Source organism: Micromesistius poutassou (genome assembly GCF_964030765.1).
Source record: "Micromesistius poutassou genome assembly, chromosome: 14".
NCBI classification, from domain to species: Eukaryota; Metazoa; Chordata; class Actinopteri; order Gadiformes; family Gadidae; genus Micromesistius; species Micromesistius poutassou.
This window is the reverse complement of record NC_140284.1, coordinates 2,807,378-2,823,942: the sequence shown is the minus strand read 5'-3', so window position 1 is coordinate 2,823,942 and position 16,565 is coordinate 2,807,378. Positions and strand designations below refer to the sequence as shown.

The window sequence follows — 16,565 nt, the reverse complement described above, 5'->3', positions numbered from 1 at the left end:
ATCTTTATTTTGGAATCATGCATTAAATAAATTATCTAGAACATCCTCGTTTTCTTCACTTGAAATACCTCACCATAAAAATTAAAACAAATAACAATAACACCGGGGAAATACAGGGTTCAATTATTAATTATATTAAATAATTTGAGGGGTTCAAATTGTTATGAAATAGAGTGTGGAGGGTACGAAGGGTTATTAAATAGAAAGTGAAGGGTAGGACGGTTAATAAACAGAGATTGAGGGGTAGGAACTTGGGTTTACCCTCCGGACCACTGGGTGGCGGTAAAGCCCTGTAATGCACCGAGCTCGCTGTGGTCCGTCGTGTATTTGTTTCCGACTACCTCGGTCTCCCATTCAAAGTAACACCGCACCTAAAAGACTGCACCAGTGAGTAGGCTTATTCATCTTACCTTCACATTATATTTATTTTTCTGCGATGCCTGATGAAGTTACTATAAGTCAGCAACGTCCACAGCGTTTCTACTCAGGAGCTGTCTTCTACCTGTTGAAGTGTCACCTTGAATACTGCCTCCCTTCAACATACAATCCCCTCACCCCGCGAACGATTTAAGTTGGACATAATTTCCCATCTTTCCACGTTGAATTTATATATTATAATTTAGTTGAGATTCCAAGGATTTTCTTTAGGCTTCAATCGGAATGGGTGTAGTTCTTCGGAATCTCCAGAAGGTGGTGCCACTGAGGCGTGCCCGGCTACGGAGGGATGTGGACACTCTGAGACACATACTGGGCGTCCAGAAGTTTGACCTGGGCATCATCTGCGTGGACAACCGTAGGATTCAGCAGATTAATAAAACCTATAGGAAAGTAAATACACCTACTGACGTGCTTTCCTTTCCATTCCACGAGGTACGTTCGGGTTATCATATAAACCGCTTCATCAATGCATATTACACTATTGCACATATTGTCACATTAACCTAGTTTGTTATGAAGTTTCCTGAAGATACTTCATATGGTGTACACCTTTGAGCTCTTACATAAAATATATGTTATTATTAATCAATGAGGTATTAGTTTTTGAAAATTGTAATAATTTAAGTGTCGATTTGCAGTGATACTATTGCTTTCAAGTTAAATTGCATGAGAAAAATAAAATCTTCAACCGAGCAACTGTCCGTTTCAGGAGCTGCGACCTGGTAAGCTGCCTTGCCCGCTGCATAGAGACGAACTCAACCTGGGCGACATTTTCTTAGGGGTTGAATATCTGATGAAACAGTGTCAGGAAGACTCAATGGATCTGCATAGTACCCTCACCGTAAGCAGCTGCCCAGTAAAACGTCACCCTCTCGGAACACCCCTATGAATCAACCCCATGACAAACGATGTGTTGTGTGTGTCCCAGGTTGTCACTGCACATGGTATCTGCCATCTGCTGGGCTATAGACATGAGACGGAGGAAGAATGGGCTGAGGTATGTGGTCGTTGTAAATAATTTTATATTTGTGGAAACTGACCATCTTAATTTTTTGAGGATATTGGTGACAGTTATAACCCTCAAAACAGGTGACAAAGAACAAGTACAAAGAAGTACTTGTCTACAAGAAGAATTGTCTTTATTTAACCAGCACTGTCAAGGGCTCTGATGGCAACGCATGGCAACACATGTGATCACTTGCCATGCAACCATTTATTTTCTACAACATACTCACAGCCTTTCAATATGCACCATAAGCGATTAATAAGAGAATAAGAGTATGAGGATGAGGAGTATTAACTCAGCTTGAATCGACCAGTGTTGCAACCGTGTGAGTAGTTGACACCAAGCGTTTCTTCTAGATGTTTCAGAGAGAAAGCTACATCCTGGGAGAGTACAACAGACTGACAGGACAACACCTGGAGCCTTTGACCAAGAAGTGCAGTCAAGACAGCTGACGGCCGACCCGTCCTGAGGAGACACACACCGATATTTGTTGCCAATAATCCTGCAGTCAGAATCATTCTGACTAACTGTTCCGCCTGGATCCATCAGATCAACAAAACATTTTTACACCCAATATTGTTTTTTATAAAGGGAGTTTATTTTTTTCCTTTGATGCTGCTTGTTGTGAGTCATTAAAAAAAAAAAAACAATTGACATGTAAGTTTAAACTTTTATTAAAATCTGCTTTAGGAAGAGTCAAATACTGTAGGAACAGGTAGAAAAGAAAAGCGATCTCTAGTGTTGTGCCCACGTCACACCTCAAACACAGGGAAGGTGCAACGTTTCAGTACTGCTAAATGAATCTGTGTGTGAAACCAAGATGTGACAATGTGTTGATTGGCTATTAGTAAGGTTCTTACTGATAGTACAACAGTTCCAATACATCTGCATATAAGCAATGCGCCAGTGCTGAAATCCCATACATATAAAGGTTGATGCTTGAAAGTATACATCCACCTTTTTCATTAATTGTAGAGCGCCCAAAACAATGAAAACATATTTTATTTGGTGTCTGGGTATTTGTGGAAATCTACTGATTTCAGTTTGTAAGCAATATCACCCCGCAAAGAATCTGACGCGTCCACATAAAGGATGTTAAATATAATTTACTGTAGCTAGAGACTAAATCATTAACTAGAAAGTGAAACTTTCCAACACTCATGGTCACTACCACTGTACCGTCCTCTGTGGAGGACAAGCCAGGTTGAGTAAACCCAGAACTTAGTGCGGCGTCAACCATATATTCAGTAATGAGTAGGGATAGCGTAAAATACTATTCTTAAATCGATTTCTCATGGCTACCATAACTTAAAACCCTTTTACGTAGCAATAAATAGAAAATCTGTCATCTCCAACGCATAGAAAAGAGCTATGCTGCGAGGTTCAACAAACACATTCCACACAACAGTGGTTGCACACCTTTCAGAGTAAAGCTTTGCATACATTTATATTTCAAAGAAGAAAAAAAAATGATACTATACTTAGGAGGGAGGGGTACTAGGAGAATAGTCCCCAAGAACAGCGCTCATAAAACGGCAGATACATTTTTTTACACGATGGAGCCTTTTGAAATTCATATTCACAAAACATGAATAAGACGGTCAGACGGTAAAGCATCGAAAAACCACACCCACACACACACGCACACACAGTGGATGATAACATAAATATTGCACCATATTATACCCGCTGAACACACAACCTTCTAGCTCTAAAGTAGCTTATACTCCAACATAGAATATATATCTTTATTTAATGTTTCATACAGAAAAAAAAATTAAAAAAAAAGTGGGGGGGGGGGGGGGGGGGAGGGGGCAAAGATTCAACCCAGCGAAGGACCAGCACCATCTTGTGTCTAAACGTTTGCTATGAAGTGACGAATGAACCACACGTTCAGACGATAGAAGAGACAGAAAGAGAAAACAAAAACTATATTACAAAAGAGTCATTCAATAAAATCATAGCAAAGAAAAGATCCCGCCCTAATGTGGAGGCAAAAAAACGTAGCTCAAAGTACAAATGTTTACAACTGCTTTTCCACTGGCGGTGAGCGGGGCTAGTGAGTGTGGACCGAGTCCTGCCCACTGAGTCCCAATGTCAAGGGCTCTAGAGGATGGGGAGTGCCTGGAGAACAAGGGTGATCAGTAGTACTCAAGTTCCTTCAGACTGGCTTAGGACAGGAGGGATGGTCACAGGCTCATACCCCAACAGCCTGGGGGAGGGACTGAAGGACAGAGGGGAGGAGCAGGAAGGCGGAGTGGCTCAGAGCGGTTGGAGAACGTTCCTTCCTGCGTCGGCGCTGATGGTGGCGCTCGATTTGTCCATTTCAGACAGCTCCTCAAACACTTCCCTGAAAAACATGAAGCGTTCAAATCTTTATGAAACGATAAGCCAGTGCTGCAACCAAATCTGAACACCAAATGTTTGGATATTATATATATATTCTTAAATTAGTTTGTATATTAAACGGTTAGCTACAGTGGTCTCACACCAAAGCTGAAGACAAAATACAACCTTGTACAGCAGCACTGTCTCAGAATAACAGAACATTCCCTCTTCCTCAAAGGCACAACATGACCTTAGAATTGGCATTCAAATTTAGCCGGACTTATCCAATGCAACGTAAGACTCTTTCCTTTTTAATACAGGTAAGTGGGGGGGTAGGTGTCAGGTTGAGAGGGAACACTCACTTCTGCATGTAGAAGAAGATGTAGCCACTGCGGTCTCGGTCGCGCTGGACAGCAGACTCTTGCGTGCGGGAGACGTCCAGGTCGTTGTAGGTCAGCCACGACTGCTTCTTCATGTCGAACACGTCGCTGATGTAGTGACCTGGTGGACGACAATCAAATCAAACACTGAACGCATATACACTTGATTTGCTGTAGTGGTTAATTGGCAGATCAGTTATTATAAGACTACTTTCAATTAACTGAGGATGCCAATTTACTAACACATTCATCTCCACAACGTGAAGTGATTTAGGGCTACATTTGCTGATATAAAGCTGCTGCAGCAACAACATTTTGGAGTTTACTTTACCTAACGAAGGACATACAACTGTCAAGAGAATTTGCAAAATGTAAAAAAGGTACTATTCTGTACTATACTATCCTGGTGACCATGAAGTGAAAAACAACAAAATCGTGAATCACAACGTCAAAACGGAAAATACAACAAATCTGAGACATCGGAAAACACGACACACTACTAAATGGTACCAGAGAAGGTCACTGATTGGCCGCAATGTCTGTTCCTTTAAGGGGAATGACAGCATTTTCCATTGGTCAACACAAAGGAGAACACCACTGGAGAGGTGAGATCACATATTAATGAATGAATTTGTTTGGACAAAAAAGACGCTGAAAACCTACGGCCAAACCTTTGCAGTGGTTATGACAAAGGTTGGATTTGATGTCATGTTTTCCTATTTGTGGTCATGATCTGATTTGTCGTTTCTTGTTTCGTTGCGGTTTCCCATTTGTTGTTGTGACTTGCAGTTCAGGGCCAACGTACTTTACAGCTTTTAAGTGACAACGCAACAGTGTATCTTCCATGCACTGGCTCCAAGCGGTGCAGTGACACACACTTACCAGAGGAGGAGCTGCTCCCTATGTGACTGACGACACTGATGAGTCTAAATGAGTTGGCTAGATGTCCACCCTGTGGGAATGAAGCATTTATTTAGTTTCAACAAACAAGCAGTGAACCTGGTATGTCTGACAACAAATAAATGCATTTCTTTGAAAGGCCCTGTATATTTCAACGGATAAATTAACCATAGCCACAACAGACCTAATTAATCATTAAATGGTTCACTGGGACATTGCGGTTATGTTGAGTGAGTTAAAACGATGTGTATGCAACACATATTTGTTGGGGTTGCAGGAATTTGGTCCGGAAAGGAGAGGGGTCACGGGCAAAGAGGTTGGGAACCACAGACCACACTGACCATCCCACCTGGTGGTAAAGGAGGAGCCCGTATAAAAGGAAGTGACCCTCGGGCCAGTACCTCAGCGTTCTTCTTGAGGTCCTCGGTCTCGGCCTCGGAGTACTCCATGTCCAGGACGTCCTCGTTGCCCGAGTCCTCGTCTGAACACAGCAGCTCTGGCAGGGAGCTGTTGAACTCTGCAGGAGGAGGACACACGGGGACTCACTATGGAGCTACTGTCGTGGACCCAGCCGTGAAGGAGTTCCGTTTTTTAACGTTTTTTTTTGTAACTATTAAGTCGGTTTTTTTTGGTTTAACATAAAGACTTTAAGGTGAGGTAAAGGTGGTGAGGTGAGGGCATCTTGCTCAAGGGAGCATACATATAGGCCGTGGAACGTGGGACTTGAACACAGTACCTTTGGGCTGGGAGTCAAACACCCTAACCTCTAAACTAACCCTACCCTTTAAACAATTGACGAACATTTAGTTTCATTCGAACCATTTCCCGATCAAATAACAAGCGACAGTCTGCTTCTGAGGTTTGTGATGCGGACCAACAACCAGCCCAGAGGTGGTTTGGACCGTACCTTGTAGGCTGAGCTCCGTGGCCCTCTTCAGGTCATCGTCCTCCCTCAGCTCCTGGGCCTCCTGGGTAGAGGATCACAACACACCGGATTGAAGACGCTGCGGGTCATTGACAGCAACTGATTGTGATCTAGGGCTGTCAAAATTGCTCAAAAATTACGTTTGAATATTCCCTCTAAAAAAAAACAACAACATATATTCGAACTATTCAAATATCTATATTTGCGCATTATGTCAATGACGCGCATTACGTCAATAACAGGACAAACTAATACAACGAGACATAACTACTTGTATAGGTAGTTTATTTAAGTTTAAACATATTTGACAACATATTACCTACACAAAAATAAGTAAATGAACTAATGGCCAAGACCGTAGACCTTGCTCTCGCTCACTCTTTTTCTCTCTCTCCCCCCTCACTCTCTCTGCGCATACTGGTTTAAATAAACAATAAACAAATGCTGAGTGCTGATCAGTTTGTGCAAGCAATTTAAGGTCCCGACTCTTGTCCCAAATATGGCAGGCTTCATTCAGTGATTGAAACAAATAGAACATTAATTGAAGTGCAGTGCGCCCACTCGCAAAGCAGACAGCCACACCGCTGCTGCCGCGGGTGTGTGTTTTTCCACATTTGAATATTAATTTTCACCTTTGAATGTCTGTTTTTAAAAACTATTCAAATATATATTTGAATTTAGAATATTCGTTGACGGCCCTATTGTGATCACGCACAGATCGCTACACTTTGTAAGAAACGGCCAGCACATGTTACACGTGCAATGTTAAAGGTCCCATGACCTGCCACCAGGTGTGGTGTGATTAGCCGTTATGAACCTAGATGTGTGACGGACAGATGAGTAACGTTTGCTACAGTCCACTGGGTAGGCTGGTAGACTCATCTATCCAGCACACATCTAGGTGGACACGCCTACCTGTGATGTCATAACAGACAGATTTTCAAAACGGCTTGTAACGGCTAATCACACCACACCTGGTGGCATGTCAGGGGACCTTCAACTTAAATCCAGGTCACATTTCTAGTCCTGTGACGAATGACAACAATATTGCCAATGGCATTTTCCATTCCGGGCTTGGTTCAACAGACTGAAAGCAAGTGCGCCAACTAAAAGGGATTAGTGCACAGTGTTGCGTGGTGCTCGTCAGTGGTGGTCAGGCCTTACGTGTTCCTGGAGGCTCTGGGCCAGGGCCTGCTGCAGCTCCTGTTCCTCCCTCTCCTGGTCCAGACTGTACTGCTGGACCCAGTCCAGCTCCCCCTGCTGGGCACTGTCCGGGGTCTGGTTCTCCTTGTTCTCGTCCATGGTCAGGTCCAGCGAGTCCAAAACGTCTGAAGAAATAAATGCTCAGGTTAGTTTAACGGAAGTCTGACTTTAAAGAAGTTCTGAGCTAATTAGCACATTTTTCTTGTGATTTAATTAGGGAAATTCATTTATGAACTGCAGCAACATGCAAATTGTTAAAGTTAAATTCACAGAATGTACATTACAACATACACGTATAACTGTTTCAAGTAGAGAAACAATTCTGAAAGAACTACACCAGAAATTGTAACTACATTTAATGAAAAGCTACAAATGTTAAAAGGTAAATAAAAATAACCAGAACCAAATTTCCTTTAGTTTTCAAAATGATGACTGAATTCTGTACACTAAAATTGTATCAATGTATATCCGAACATCAGAGACGGATACCAACACATACCCAAGCTATATCCAATATTGGCCAATTGGCCAAACATCAATGGTGATGTTCTTTAAATGGTTACCAGTAAAAGGTTAAGAGTTGCACTGTGCTCCTCTGCTACCTGCAGGCTGTTTGTTGTCCGCCTCCAGCAGCTCCGTGTGGTAGGCCAGGTCCTGGGCGTCCGTGTCTCCGAAGCCTGTGTCGGGGCTGCTGGTGGGCTCGTCCTCCACGGGGGGCGGGGCCGAGAGCGCCGCCTCCTGCCGGCTCATCTCCAGCACGGCGGCCAGCATCTCGTCGTCGTTGAAGTCACTCTGCTCCATGGCAACACCGCGCTGAACGACAAGATGAGGGGTTAGTTCACTGACTCACTGGTTGATCCAAGGCTTCGCTGGCGGGTCGATTTGATGAAGCAGTTCATAAATGAGGGGCATGTTTTTGGATTTCGAGTAATGAACAATGATCTATGGATGACATCAGTCTAATTCTAGCTTTCCAATTCAAACAATATATGATTGGTTGTCAATTGTGGGCAGTGGGCATTTTCGGCTAGACGGATGAGAACATTTGTAGTAGGACCAGTTTTTTGGGGCACATATAGACAAACCTAAAGCCCTTCTGGGAATATGACCCAAACACCGGCCCTGTAACACCAATCAGCACACATGTCACAGGCTCCCACTTTGCAAGCCATTTCAGGGGTGTGTGGCCCTTTCAACCAATCTGTGGTCTTCCTAAGTGGATAGATTAAAAGGTTGTTTGAACACCTCCTCCGTTCGCTCCTCCTCCTCGGGCAGACAGTCGCTGAGGCGTCTCTTGCGGCTGTTCACCCTCCTGCTCATCTCCTCCTCGCTGTCAGAGTCCAGCAGGGCCGACGTGCAGCCGGGCTTGCCCCCGGGCCTCCTACAGACACGAGACAGGCCTGGCGGTGAGCTCTTCACTCTGGTTTACCCTGCAGAACCGAACTGTAGAAGAACTGCAGACGCTTTCGGTTCAGCTCCGTTAGTCTCACCTGGGTGTTGCTGAGGAAGAGTTGACCAACTGCGAGGTCTTCAGTGTTCGAGAACTTCCAAGAAAAATACAGAAAATGTTGAGTTGCCTTTTGTGTCGTCTTTAGTTGTTGTTGTTTTTTGCTGAATATGTGTGCACACATTAAAAAAGGAAACTCCAATTCCTTTACATTCACAACATCATCATCATCATCATGGGTTAACTTGCGGGGGTCTTACAGGGCGGACTGGGCGCTCCAGCCCAGGCTGAGAGGGGCTCGCGTGGCTTCTGTACAGTGGGACAGGAGGGTCAGGTAGCGGGGGATGACCACCTGCTGACCCAGCTTGCTGTTCAGGGACAGCTGGGCGTTGAAGCTGTAGCGCTTCAGGTGCAGGATCAGCACCCTGTGGGGAGACGCGGGGGGGGGGCAGAGATTAAGGCCCGGGCCACAGGGAGCATTCATTAGTGTTAGTGGGATGTTTACGTTGATCCACCGAAAACCTTCTTCAAACCTTTGCTCCTGAGTGGATCGATCAATCATTAAATCCTATGTAATCCAGACACCTGCAGCCACTGTTCTAGTGGGAATTTTGGAACTATTTGGAAACCGACATGAAAACAGTGAATTCACATTTAGCTGGCATAGTGTGGACGTGGCCTAAGAAGAGCTCAAGAAAGGTTCTACAGGAGTGCACTGTGTGATGGGACGGTTGTGTTTGACGTGGATTCACCGTGGCAGTTTGCTGAATTTATGCGTCACGGTTGCAGCTTTTCCGTTGCACTTCTCACACGAGTACTCAATTTCCTCCATCTGCCAAAAGATGAACATGTATTTAACGTGATGTTCACTAAGGGGACTTAACAACAGACAGACTCCATCATGTCTCCACTACCTCCCCCCCCCCCCAGCTAGTGGGAGCCCTCCTCACCCTGAAGAAGAGGTCCAGGGAGTCCTGGATGGAGCGGAGAGGCAGGGTGTTCTTCCGGCGGGGCAGGTCGATGGACAGGTCGTTGAACTGCTCCCTCTTGGTCACCACCTCCCCACAGCTGGAACACAACACACCAAATAACACGGTACCACCGTTAGACCCCAATCGGTTGCATTTGTACAAATTAAGTGTTAGTCACCCCTGAACCAGCCTATGCTATGGTGACGTTAGAATGAACACCTCACCCTTTACAAGTGATGGTGTGCTGAACTTCAAACTCCATGTTGACCGCCACTGGGCACGTGTAGATGCGCGACGTGTCCGTCTCCTCGCCGGGCTCCGCCTTGCCGGCCGCGGGCGCCGTCGAGGTCGCCCCCTGCTGGCTGTCGTCCCACGCTGCGGCGGAGGTGGAAGCAGACCCGGCCGTGGCCTCGTTCTTCCAGCTCTTGTTCATCTTCTCCACGTCCTCCTTCAGCTGGTCCAGACACTGGCTGAGGAACTCGTGGGCATCCTGGTGGGGGGGGGAGGAAGGGGGAATGGCTTTGTGAAAGTGCTTCCCCTCCGAGTGCCTCTATAAATAGAGCGGCACCTGCCAACACTGATCCCACAGTTGTGTGCTTGAAGAAGGAGTGCGCCCTGGCAGAGTTCTTACGTTCTGCATGTATCCCGAGAAGCGTTCTGCGGTGGCAGAGATGGCGCTCTTCACCTTCCTCAAAAGGTCCTTCTTGGTCTCAGGACAGCCCACGTCCTTCTTCACCATGAGATGGGCAAAGCGTCTGAGATGAGGGGGTAGAACAGTTCGTTTACCGCTGAACTCAGCACGTCCGGCCGACTGTTCAGACTGAAGCAGGACATGTACCAAATGTAGGCTCATGTGATTATAAAGTTTATACTATAACGTTTATTTACACTTGGTTTCCACACGTTCAAGTTTCAACTAGGGATGGGTCAGAATATTAGATTATTAGATTATTCGTTCCTGAGGGTCAAAGTCGATTTTTAACATTTGGACCGTTAACATTTTTTCCCATTCAAATAAACAAGAATTAACGGACTGAACTAATGTTGGTTCTGTAGCACTAATAGTTAATCATGTACAGAAAAACAATATACACAATACACAAGCATAAATATTAATATATATGCATACAACACAAACACTGATCACTGTTAAAGTTAGTTTTTTTGCGTTTAAGATATTAAGTGATTTCTTGCCGATGATCCATGGCTGCCTTTGTGAATGTCGGCACACATCGAATAATCGATTATTCGTTCATACCACCCACTGATTATTCGACCATGAAAAATTTGAGTTATTCACATCCCTAGTTTCAACGGTCCAAATGTTCAATGGACTACATTAAACAATGTAGTGTTTTTTGACACAGATCACCTCACTTGTCTTGTGGAACAGAGATTTGGGTGATTGGGATAGGGAATGCAGTTTAGAACAAATTCACTTTTAATAAGCGTCTATGAACGGTTTATTTTTAATTGATTAAAACACAAATTAAACATCACTCAGATCCATTCCACCCCAGTGGGAAGTTAATTAAAAAACACACAATGCTGGAAGCCGAATCCACTAGTGTTCCTCAAAGATAAGAGGGTACTTTATTGATTCCAGATGGGAAATTTGAGTGAAACAGCAGCAAGAACCATCAAGTATTCCACACTACTCTAAAATGTCCAGCTATAAGTACCTGAGCAGTGCGTTGATGGGCACCTTCTTCCAGGGGATTCCCTGTCTCAGCATGTCAGTGGAGAACGAGGGGAGGCTGAACAGGGACTGCAAAATGGCGTTCATGTAGCATGTGTTTCCCAGATTGGAAAACCTAGAAAGAACAGGAAAAGTATAATAACAATAACAATCACAGCTTATTTGTCTAGCAATTATTGAAGCATTGCTTTTAATCGTTTTAACTCTAACTCTACATATGTTTTCCCAACTTATAAAGTTTAGCTCGGACCAGCAGCTGCTATTGTTTTCTAGTAGCGTTGAGTGTTTAGGGACTCCCAGTGGTATATTCTTACCCCTGCAGTGGGGCCTGTGGCTGGGCGAGTGTGGAGGGCCTCTGCTTGTTCCAGCCACCGTAGTCCACAGAGGACCGGACCTTCTTGAAGGGGGTGGAGTGGTTGGGCAACACAAGACTCCTCTTGGCGGCAGGGCTCTGGGTGGTACTAGAGGGTCTGGGGGAAAGAGGAAGCAGAGTTGTGTTGCGTGCGTGCACAATAACCTTTGCATGCTGTAATTAAAGCAATAAGAAAGGTTTCCAGACGTGTGCACATTTGTAAGCCAAATAAAACATCTCCAGGTTTACACTTCCTTGTGTTTGACCTGGCTATCTTTCTTTTACTTATTCTACTTATGGACCACTAAGCAGTTCAAATCTGCCTTGTTTTCTTCATAGTTTGTTTCCTTTTCACACAATATGGTAAAAACAGCCACATTCAATAACTAAGGTTGGGAACTGCTGAATCACTATTACAAGGATGCCAAAGCAACAACTATGTGTTTCTTTGATTCACAGTAATTAAGTTAAAGAAGTTAATGTTTAATAAACCTGCCATTTGACACACTTTTATCCAAAGCGTGTTACAATTGAGTGAGTTCATGGATGGCTCGAGTGGGAATGGAATCTCCTACCCTTGCAGTGTTAATAAAAAGGACCATGATGCTGTACCTTTCCAAGAAAGAGTGGTTCTGGCCGAAGTCCTTGGTCACAGATCTGCTGCCGTAAAACAGTGAAGGCTGGAGGGGACCACCCACAGGGGCTGAAGGAGACGGCAAGAACAGCAGTTCAAACAAAACCGGCCGTGGTTATTACAGAACCCATCATCGCGAGAGTAGGGGTGCTGACCCCTGGGTCCTGGCCCAATTCCCAACCTGGCTCCTGTGGCAATATGGCCCCCTCATCATTCTCTTGTATCTAAACGGAAGGTTTCTTTCCTCACCTCACCACAGGTGGTGGATGAGTTGTCACACACATAAATGCAATCAAAACGTTCCTCTTAAAAGGTTCTTCTGCACGACCATTCCATTTCACTACTCAAAAACTTTAAGAGGGTCAAGTATTTCATGTTCCAAGGCCATGAATCTGACAAAACCTTTGGGAAAGTGTGCGTTGGGAAATAGGTGATCTTCCAACCTGAGCTTCGGTTCTCCTCAGACTGTTTTAACTTCTCCTTGCAGCTGACGAGAAACTTCCTGGATGGGTCTGACGTGGCCTTGTTGTTGCTATTGAGATAAAATGGGGACGAGAACGGATGGTGATAATATCCACACAGGTCAAGTGGACACAAAATAGCAATTTATCCAAGCATAATTTCTGAGTTGGCATAGTCAACAACCATTGTAGGCATTTCAATTGCTACATATTGTGAAAACCCTTTTTTTTTTTTCACAGCAGCATTAACACCATGCTCTACCAGTTGACAGGACATCAGGTTCGATCATATGTGGTTCATCTACCTTGACGAGTCGTTTTCCTTGGGGTAGTCTTCATTAATGTCGCCTTCAGGATTCATAAGTCTCTTCCGCCACTCACCCCTGATTAGGAAAATACACTCTCATGACAAAATAACAGCACTGTTTTTTTGCCGCCGTTTACATACTGTACTGTCCCAAATCGCAACACTGATGTTGCAGCATTTTATTATTGATATAATTGATTATATACATTTTTTTTACCAATGCAACATGCATTTTGAATACTCACTTAACACCAGAGAGGCTGCCACAATGTAAAAACTCAACCTTTGGCTTCAGATCGAGCACCGACCTTACCTGTTCTCAGAGAGGCCGGCGCGGGTGGGGGTGGAAGAGGCTCGGCTGGGGCTGCCTAGGGGCTTACGAGGGGCCTCCTCCCTGCCTTCCACACTCTGTCTCCTTGGTGTCGTCTAGTGGAGAGAGAGAGAGCACATGAGTAGCGAAATGGGTTAGTTGGAGTCCAGTAAGTGGGTAAACCAGTGGACATTTCTGGTCGTTTGGTGTTGCTGGTTACCTGTCTCTCTCCCGGCGGACTGGCCTCGTTCTTAACAGCGCGATTCCCCAGAACACTGAAGCTGGCACTTCCTTGGGATGTTTTTGAACCTAGTATGGTAAATGTATATTATCATTTCGTTGTGCCCTTCATAAACATATTCATTTACACAGGTAACTAAGAAGCCAGTTGGGGTCATGGCTCTTGCTCAAGGATGCAGCTCAGACTGTGGCATTAGGGTTGGACCTATTGCCTTTCCGCTTGCGAGACCCTTGCCTCTAAACCATCCTTCACCGCTCCTGACTAGCCACTCTCCTGCCCCTTACAAGACTTCCACAGTAAATGACTATTATTTAATAACCAACTAAAGTTGTTACTCCTGAAAAACGTTGCTGTTGAACTGCAGCTTCAAGCACTGCACCATAACAGTATAGTAGAGAAACAGTGTGTGCTTACTCTGCTTGCCCTGCTTCACCTTCTCCAGGTACTCCTTGGTCTTCTGGACCAAGGGGGCAGGCAGCTTATCCAGAGTGATGATGCTGCTGTCCTTCAGCGTCACCATAATGCGACTCATACTCTGGGAAATCTGCTTCACGTTCTGGTTGAGCTAAAAACAACAATGACAATGTTGTTGTCGTTAACGCACACCGTAATAAAATACAAGGTCCAAATCTCAATAAGTACACGTGTGATAGTTTTGTAAGCGTGATTTCTTTACTGCACCGTTTCCACCAATGATATTGAATATCAGTTTTACTCTGTATTTTTATAGTCAGCCCGACTTGTTCGCTCAGCGGCCTGGTCTCCTCGTCTAGTTTACAGCGCTAGAAACACAGGACTTATACCAGTGATCTCGTCTTTAGGGCTGCATCAGATTGCTGTTATTCTGAGCATTATTATCGGTTGAAAATCCATTATCTTTCCAACTTGAAAAAAATCTTTGCATCACACATTTAATACCTATGTGTTAAAGTGTACGTGTTTAACACCTACTCCTATTTAACCCTTTACCATTTGGTTTGTTTTACCCAATACTGCTATTTTCAAGTACACATTTGTCCCATGCATGCTTCTAAGTTCTATGTAGTTTACCCCTTGTCTACCTCGCAGTTCCTTCATTTTAAGAGTAAAAGCAGCATACCAATCAGAAAGTAGAAAAAGTAAGTGTCTCGTGTTTACCTGAAAGGTTTTCGGTGGTCCACCGCAGTTGAATCTAAGGGAAAGGCTGCTTTTGTTGTCCTTCTCCAGGATTTCAAAAGCTCCCTCTTTCCACCTGGTGGTGCCCAGGTCGATGCTGTTGAAGCGTATCTTGACAACACCGCTGGAGAGTTTAGTCACTGCGGCTGCCATGGTTCACTGTTCAGTTGGCCCACCTCAAACCTGGATTAATTGATCTGAGGGATCAGGGACATCAGGAAATAAGAACACTGATAGTCAGTACTTGCAGTCAATTACTTACAGATTCAGATTAATTCACTGATTACAGGGAGAAGCTAGCTAAGTTAAGCTAACATATACATTTTTCTTTTGAAAATATTGTATATCACACACACACACACACACACACACACACACACACACACACACACACACACAATGTGAATGCAATACATAAATGTAAACAGTAGACAGTAGAGGAAACGTTAGACATTATTGACAACATCACATTGCACAGGTTATAGGACTAAATTTAAACTAACTGTGCTTTTTCAAATTTTCGTAACGAACCGTTGCAGTTTGACATTAAAGCATAAAAGAAGTCAATGGGAAGCAGAAAAAAAAAATGCATAGCAGATTCCCTCCAATTACAACTATGGGCAATACAAGTTCCCACTAACACTTGCTTGCTTGATAGACGAATGTGAATTACAAAACAAAACATTTGCTTACGGCCACTGTCAATCTTTAAGACCAGACACCAGAGCTCTCAATGGAAGAGTGTACCCAAAGTAGCGGCTATCCCCGTTAGCAGGCTAATGGTCATCATCATCACACAACCTGCAGCTCTGCTCGCTGGCCGAGCTGCTCGATATAAACATAGAATACAATTAAACGAAAAACAACACCATTTAAAAACAGACTAGAGGACGATATCTTCGGTTTTTCTTGTGCAGCAGGGGTGGCTCCATTTGCACACACATAAAAGTAATGTTAATTCGATGTCAGCGGTGCAGCTAATGTCACCAGTATAGCCAGCCCGCTAGCGCTAGCAGCGCGGGCTGCTTCTCGGGCCCCAGTGTTGCCAGCGTTAGCATTAGCTCGCTAGCCGGCTAGCTAACGGGCTCGTCCGCTTCTTGATTGTCGTGTTGCTGATGAAAACATGAAGCGTGACTCAATGAACCGCGTCGCGACCCCCTTACCTCTCGGTTGTATGTGCTCTTCTCCAAACTTTCCGACCCCTGTATTGCTCCTGTGAATCCGTAAAGAGAAGAACGTGTGTTTTGCCGGCTTTCCCGTCCTGCGCGGCTGTGGTGTTGTGTTGTTGACGGACTGCACTCACGACGCGGCGGCGCAGCGCTGCCAGCAGGATGGCGGGAACGGGAGGTTCATCGACGGAAGTGAGACACGGGAGCACGCGAGATGTCTTCTCGCAGGGCATTAGAATATTTTCATTTTTTGTATTTAGTAAAATACATCATTCCAAACATAATTGTTGTCTTTTGCAAATTTACAAATGAAATTGGACGCCAATATCAAAGTGAAGGTTATCTTTATTGTTTTTTGTTTTTTTTAGATTTTAATGTACAGCATGTTCCACATGCCCATTACTTACAGAGAAACAAACAGTATCACCACCGACACCCAGTTCGTAACGTTCATTCACCAGTGGCCAGTGGGCCATACGCCATCATACGTCATCATTGTGTTATCTTATTGGGGAATGTATGATGACTTAACACACATTTATTTACATGAAAATCTTCGAGATTGCCACCTTGTCAAACCAAAATAATGCCATGGTCACATGGTAAAATGTATCTGTTGAATCCACAAAAAATTGAAAA

The 16,565-nt window shown here is 44.4% G+C and overlaps 2 protein-coding genes across 3 annotated transcripts; one reads left to right on the top strand and one right to left on the bottom strand.

The window, feature by feature from the left end:
- The first annotated feature begins 347 nt into the window (after window positions 1-347).
- On the top strand, window positions 348-3,256 carry ybey (ybeY metalloendoribonuclease). Its single transcript, XM_084478069.1, has 4 exons — window positions 348-870; window positions 1,148-1,279; window positions 1,367-1,435; window positions 1,801-3,256. Exons 1-4 carry the CDS (start codon window positions 661-663, stop codon window positions 1,894-1,896), a joined length of 507 nt encoding a protein of 168 aa, XP_084334195.1. The 5' UTR covers window positions 348-660; the 3' UTR covers window positions 1,897-3,256.
- A 150-nt stretch (window positions 3,257-3,406) lies between these two features.
- Window positions 3,407-16,047, bottom strand: usp37 (ubiquitin specific peptidase 37). Of its 2 annotated transcripts, none has more exons than XM_084478067.1 (24): window positions 15,921-16,047; window positions 14,740-14,954; window positions 14,017-14,167; window positions 13,582-13,670; window positions 13,365-13,477; window positions 13,050-13,127; window positions 12,727-12,815; window positions 12,262-12,352; window positions 11,612-11,767; window positions 11,281-11,412; window positions 10,230-10,353; window positions 9,823-10,088; window positions 9,578-9,695; window positions 9,380-9,459; window positions 8,888-9,052; window positions 8,671-8,724; window positions 8,426-8,561; window positions 7,783-7,993; window positions 7,142-7,305; window positions 5,960-6,020; window positions 5,454-5,569; window positions 5,035-5,104; window positions 4,135-4,273; window positions 3,407-3,794 (listed from the first exon to the last, which is right to left on the bottom strand). In XM_084478067.1, the coding sequence occupies exons 2-24, from the start codon at window positions 14,908-14,910 to the stop codon at window positions 3,707-3,709; spliced, it is 2,862 nt and encodes a 953-aa protein (XP_084334193.1). In that variant the 5' UTR covers window positions 14,911-14,954; window positions 15,921-16,047; the 3' UTR covers window positions 3,407-3,706. The 2 variants fall into 2 exon arrangements, with proteins under 2 accessions (XP_084334193.1, XP_084334194.1); XM_084478068.1 differs by lacking the exon at window positions 15,921-16,047 and adding an exon at window positions 15,451-15,569.
- Between the last annotated feature and the right edge of the window lie 518 nt (window positions 16,048-16,565).